The sequence below is a fragment of the Aptenodytes forsteri genome, unplaced genomic scaffold (assembly GCF_000699145.1).
Source record: "Aptenodytes forsteri isolate BGI_AS27 unplaced genomic scaffold, ASM69914v1 Scaffold93, whole genome shotgun sequence".
Lineage (NCBI taxonomy): Eukaryota > Metazoa > Chordata > Aves > Sphenisciformes > Spheniscidae > Aptenodytes > Aptenodytes forsteri.
This window is the reverse complement of record NW_008794665.1, coordinates 868,500-875,150: the sequence shown is the minus strand read 5'-3', so window position 1 is coordinate 875,150 and position 6,651 is coordinate 868,500. Positions and strand designations below refer to the sequence as shown.

The window sequence follows — 6,651 nt, the reverse complement described above, 5'->3', positions numbered from 1 at the left end:
ATTTTTTACGCTGAGGGTGGTGAAACACTGGCACAGGTTGCCCAGAGAGGTGGTGGATGCCCCATCCCTGGAAACATTCCAGGTCAGGTTGGACGGGGCTCTGAGCAACCTGATCTAGTTGAAGATGTCCCTGCCCACGGCAGGGTGTTGGACTAGATGACCTTTAGAGGTCCCTTCCAACCCAAACTATTCTATGATTCTATGATCTGTTTCGGATTGCACATTGCTTCCTTATGTAGTTTTAGAAAGCATTAGTTATTTTAAACATACTCTGTCCAAGGCCCTGAAGGCAGCATGTTCTCTTTACAAGACCTCAATGGCTGGCCACCACTCAGCCCTCTGTGATATGCACAATTTTGGGACATACAAGTCAAAACCATTCAGGTACAAAGATAAGCATAAAAATCAAAGTGTCGATATTATTTCCCACAGAGGTAATTACGAATACCAGTAATTATAATTCACCTGTGAAGATCAGCCCATAGCTAGACTCTGCACCCAAGTCAATGGAATTCAACATGTGCCAAGGGCTTCCTCTTGCTTGATGTTTACATTGGAGACAGATGACACTGGGATATTTAGACACAGGAATTGGGATCTGTTTTGCTTCCATTAAAACTGGATATGGGGAAAATGATCTACATGTAGAAAGCACAGGGTGAAATGAGAGAAGTGAGAGCTACGCTGATGTTTCACAATGCTTAAGATTTTCTTGAAACCGTATGCTTTCACCCCCCATACAAAAACCTGAAGGTTTCTACAATATGTACTGAATGCCTGTTCTAACAACATGCAAAAGTTTTCCAGCAAAATGTTTCTGTTTAGTGTCCAATATACTTGTACGAAAAGTTGGTTTAAAGATACTAATACAATGATGCTGTTTTATGTAAAGTAGTTCAAATATATTTAATCTGTTTAAGCACAAGCTTGTTTCTTTTTGAAAGAATTCCAGAGCCACAAGTCATATTTTTAGACGTGAAAATTAGAAGAGTAGCAGAGGTTAGAGCCTGTTTCTGAGACCTCTCAGTGCATAAGACAAGCATGATTTAAGTCTATGTGCTTAGAAGATATCAGTAGTCAGGTTGTAAAGAAAAAAATTTAAAAAACCAAGCACACCAGAAAGCAGATTAATATACTTGTTAATACCAATAAGGCAAAGGAAAAAAAATCTAGGCAGTAGCATCATTCAGCTTTCAAGCACATGCTAAACAGATACAGGAGTTTCCTTACTTTGAATTCATAAGGGATTATGAAATGCTGAAACTGCTGATAGTAGAGGAAAAAGCCAATCAAACAACACTGCAGGCTTGCCTTTTAGTGGAGAGAAGGCAAAAATATACTATGCTGTTTGAACTGACCACGAAAATTATTCTGGATTTCAGCACAGTATTTCACAGCCCATTGCCTTTCCAATCCCTTAGTATTCAGAGAGCCATATGACTGAAACACTACAACAATTAGACACTAACAGTATTTCAAACATTAAGACATCGTAATAATACCTAGATGATAGGCAATATACTGTGTTAAATTTTAAGTACAGGTAGACTAGATGAAATGGGTTTATCGCCAGATTGAAAAAGATGCCACAGTCAGATACAGACTTAAGCCACAGATCTGTACCAAGATCACATCCCATCTAATCTAAGCTAACCCACTAGCGGGGTTTTGGGGTTTTTTTTGGGGGGGTGGGGAGATGTTTTCATTTTCTTACAGTCATAGTCATACAAGCTAGTACTTTATATAGACAAGTTCAAAGCTAAATTTGTATATACACAGAGAAGTGGAAAACTAAATGTAAATGGGAAGGACCAATAATGATGTCATATTATCCACTGTCATATATTTAATTACCTTCCACACTTCAAAGTGCACAGACCCCAAGTTTGTGTTGTGATGAAGCATTATTGTTATGTTTTCTCTCTTTTCATGAAAAAAAGCTCTTTTCATTCTCCGAGGACTCAATTGTTGAGAAACAACCATCCTGCCTGGTATTGCAAGACAAATGTTACTGCGCATACTGTGGTTATGATTCTCATCTAATGCAAGATATCAAATTACAGTCTATTTAATTAAATAGAATTTCCTTGGAAGACCACTACCACACTTTTGAAGATGCCATCATATCTAATACCACAGCAGTAAAATAGTCACTAAAAAATACTGAAATATCTCAGATGAGCAGAGCATTTGGGAATTATCTTCTTTCTAAAAATCAACTACTGACTAGAAAAACTGTGCAAGAATGAAAGGACTGTTTAAACAAAAAGAATCACCTTATTAAGCCTGTTAAAAAGTCAATTTCTCAGACTATAAATGCCCATTCCCTCTACATACCTCATTACCAAAAGCCTTGGAAAAAAAGGTAGGCTAATGAACAAAAGAAGCAGCCTAGCCTCAGGCCAATTTCTGCTTTTGGAAACGCCTATGTAACCACTGATGAAACAGAAAGGAGGTGTTTATGCATATCCACAAGAAAGAATCTGGCCTAGTGTTTAAATTGCACTTGAAAAAGATCATGTTATTTGAATAACTCACTGTTTAGACACATCAGGCATTACTGGCTGTTCTTTTTTCCTTGTATCCACTGTTGGCTCTACAGGGGTAAGTACTACAGCAGCACATGAGACTATCGACTGGTAGGAGTCTTCTCGGCAAACTGCAAAGATAAAAAAAATCTCAGTGTTAAGGAGTGAACTCAGTTTGTATTTTAAATGTTTAAAGAAAAAAATATAATCAAGTCATCCTGTGATAAACAAAAATGCAAAAGATTAATCAGACTTCACTGTGGTCACCTGCAATGAAAACTTCATTGTTTTTCACATTTCCTAAAGTGCTTGCTTGGCACTTTTTTTGCCATAGGCTGACACTCCATCATCATTCACTAAGTTTTACCTAGCACAAGATCTGAAGTCAGTCTGCTCTAGTTCACTGGTGTGTCAGTCCTAAAAGGACTCATATTTCCATAAATGGCATCAGAATATGATGCACTTTTTCCTTTTTCATCACAAACTCAAAATGAGAGTGGAAATTATGGATGGTTTTCAGACAAACCTCCCACCTTCAAAAATTTCAGACTTTAAGAAAACAGATTTGAGAAAATCTGATTAGTGATTTTTTTGTCTCCAACCATTACGTCTCACTTTAATCCAAAAAGGCCAAATCCAAATCGTCAAGGAGCGATAGCTGATATATTGATTCATTCTTTCCGTTAATACAAATTATCTATGTATTACTGTGCTGGATGATATGACTTAGACAATATTTAGAGCTAGAAGAACAATCATGTATTTCAGCTGAGCATCTGTCTCAATTAGCACTAATAAATGAATACCCAAAAGTTCCTGACCTCCAAACAGACAACTATATTTGTTAAAATTTATACATATTCTAAATTCTAAATTGTAAGTGCTACTAATAATTTAGTACTTAGCAGTCACCACTCCTACTGATTTTGAAGGTATGGATTTCCTTTACAGCCAAGGTGTACCTTTATGAGCCAAATAAAAGCTGGAATTAGGAGTTGGTTGTATTGAACAAAGCACAGCAGCTTCTTGTATTGTACATTTATGGTACTATTATATATCATGTATAAACATGAAGAAATGTGGTGACTTACCTTTCACGGAGAAAGTCACACGGTATTTTATATGTATAACATACAGAACTATTTTATAGAGTGTACACATGCACATACACAGCCAATAACATAGCCTGTAAAACAAGGATGACCGCAACAAATTCTCAGCAATTCAAAACCGGAAAGAACCTATTTTACAAGTACATACATTTATGCAAAATTGTGACAGCTGGGAACACTGAACTGTGGCATTTATTTATCAATGGAAAACTTGTTTCTGAAGACTTTCCTACCTTCCATCTTCCACAATCATGTGCCTCCTTATTGCCCACAGACAACGTACCTTTTGCATAGCCTATGCTCCTCTTACAAGAAAAGCAAAACTGGAGTAAAACTTCATCCATATTGCCTTGACTGGGTCAACAACAACAAACTGTGGTGTTTTACCCTGAGCACTCAAATTACATTCAGCATGAATTCAGCGCACATCAACAAGATACACTGCATGCCCGACAAACACCTGGAATGATAACTGGTGCTTTAAGGCAGCTAGAGAGTAGATTTTAAGGAACAGGCCAGAACAGGTTTGGATATTTCTACAAAGGTCGGAAAAGTGCAAAGGTCTTTTTGTTTTCAGAGCAATTCTGAGCCATTCAGCAAGCAGCACAAATGGCTGGAGGACAGGCAGATTCTAGCAGGAAGAAGATCTTTTTGTGGAGTACATGTAATGACGTTTAATGCATTTAATGTTCCCCAGCATTGCTTACACTTGTATTTTTAAATATTAACATGCACGTTGCGCTAAGTGACTAAGACACATAAGATGACCAGTACTGAAACCTTACCTTCATTTTTCTTTGGAACCAGCGCTACACAAAACTTTGTCACTATCATCGACACCCATCTCCAAAACACAGACATACCCGAAGAGAACTTGCTATATTGCCTACACGTATGCAAGTAGGATATACAGTAGAGCTTCATGCATAACAAATTAAGGAGGGAACTAATGCAAAATACATTGAATTAGAGAGACTACGTAAGAAAAAAAGAATTTTAGGTGATTGTTATCCTGCTATGTTACGTGCAACCAGCAGACCATCTACTAGCAAGGTGCTATTTGGTAGGCACCAAGTAATGTACAAAATAGTATCTTCTCATTACAACCAGTGACTGAATATGTGCAAATAAGATATATGTCTATTCGACTCTTGATTTACAGTCAAAGAATTGTAAAAAGATAGGTTTGTCAAAGGGTGATACTGATATTCAGTACCTGAATTTTTACCTGAAACGCTGATAAAAAAGGGAGAGTAAAGGATGAAGCAAATACGTATTTTTCTTTAAAAGACCTGTGGTACCACTTGAATATCTAGTTATTACTTTAGAACTTGTAAAAGGTCTGGTGACTATGGAAGCATGACAGGGTAGGATTTTCCCTAGATCAGCCACTGTCCATCAGGGCAGTTATAAAGAAAGATAAAATAGGAAATCACAAGTAACAAAGAAGAAGCTGTTAGTCTCCTACCCTTTACAGAAATTTCACGAATGAATAAAACTCTGAAATTGCTTTTGTTTAATAATTAATGCTATATAGAAGTTGTATAATCTCCTAATTTACAACTGAAGACAAACCCAGCAGTCATCCAGTGACCTGAGCTCACGGAATTTATTATCGTCCCATTCTAGACAGTGATACTCTTTGGTCTGGCTTTTGAAAACCACTACAATTCCTCCTTTTTATCTCAAGTCTCTGTGCACACAGTCATAAGTCATTATGGGACAGTATAGTTAACTAAAATGTCATGAAATAGCAACAGCACAGCAGCAAGTAATTTTCACCTACTGGAGTGTATTCTCTTATTATCTGTTCATAACTTGCATTAAAATAATGAGAATGTGCTTGAATGTGGACTCTCAACTTTAACATTGATGAGGATGGGCACTGTTTTACTTAAGGAGACTGTTTTCATTTTACACTTCAAACTTCTCTTAAGTGTAGCTTCTTTTCTACACCTTCATTTTTTATCTACAAGTGACTTACATTACACCCAAAAGCCCACTAGTGATGTCCACATATTGTACTCTTCAGGAATCCAAATCTCTTAGATCCTCAAAATATTACAAACCTCAGAATATCAAACAATTACACCAAGGGATTACCCCTTTTAACCGTAAATCCTCTCACATGTCCAACTTGCACTTTAACAGCCAGCAAGAACTTCACAAATTTAGCCTTAACACATGAATTGGTAAGGAAAATAGAGAAAAGCAGAATTTCCAATCATCTGAGTTGGTGTCTGGAAAAGCCATCAACATAAACAGCTGTCCCAGCCTATTACATTATTCCTGACGTGAGTGTGCAAATTAATTCCATAGTCACCACCCTCTGGGCCCAGCCATTCAGCCAGTTTTCAATCCACCTCATTCTCTGCTCATCCAGCCCATACATCAACAGCTTGTCTATGAGGATCTTATGGGAGACAGCGTTGAAAGCCTTACTGAAGTCATGGTACACAATATCCACTGCTCCAATAAAGAAACCAATAAAGAAAATTTTCCCATCTATCTGCTACATTTTTACAATGGCACACAAACGTTAAGCACATGTGGTAGGTAGAGGTTCTTTATTGCACTCACTGTTACATACCCCCAGAAGTGTGGAAAAAACTGTACAAGGTTGTCCTGATTTTGGCAGGGATAGAGTCAATTTCCTTCCTAGTAGCTGGAACAGTGTTTTGGATTTAGGATGAGAACAAAGTTGATAACGCACCGATGTTTTAGTTGTTGCTAGGTAATGCTTACACTAGCCAAGGACTTTTCAGCTTCCCATGCTCTACCGACTGAGAAGGCTGGAGGTGCACAAGAAGCTGGGAGGGGGCACAGCCAAACTGGCCAAAGGGACATTCCATACCATGTGACGTCATGCTCAGTACATAAACTGGGGGAAAGCTGGCCGGGGGGGGCCGCTGCTCAGGGACTGGCTGGGCATCGGTCGGCGGGTGGTGAGCAATTGTACTGTGCATCACTTGCTTTGTGTATTATTATTATTATTATCATATTATTATTAT

At 37.9% G+C, this 6,651-nt stretch overlaps 1 protein-coding gene across 3 annotated transcripts in view; it reads right to left on the bottom strand.

Annotated features, from left to right (window-relative positions):
- CCSER1 (coiled-coil serine rich protein 1) overlaps positions 1-6,651 on the bottom strand; it is a 687,005-nt gene that overhangs the window by 568,991 nt on the left and 111,363 nt on the right. For all 3 annotated transcript variants that reach the window (XM_009273535.1, XM_009273534.1, XM_019470564.1), the window contains exon 4: positions 2,539-2,659. In XM_009273535.1, coding sequence (XP_009271810.1) covers positions 2,539-2,659 — 121 coding nt within the window. The remainder of the gene's footprint in view (positions 1-2,538; positions 2,660-6,651) is intronic.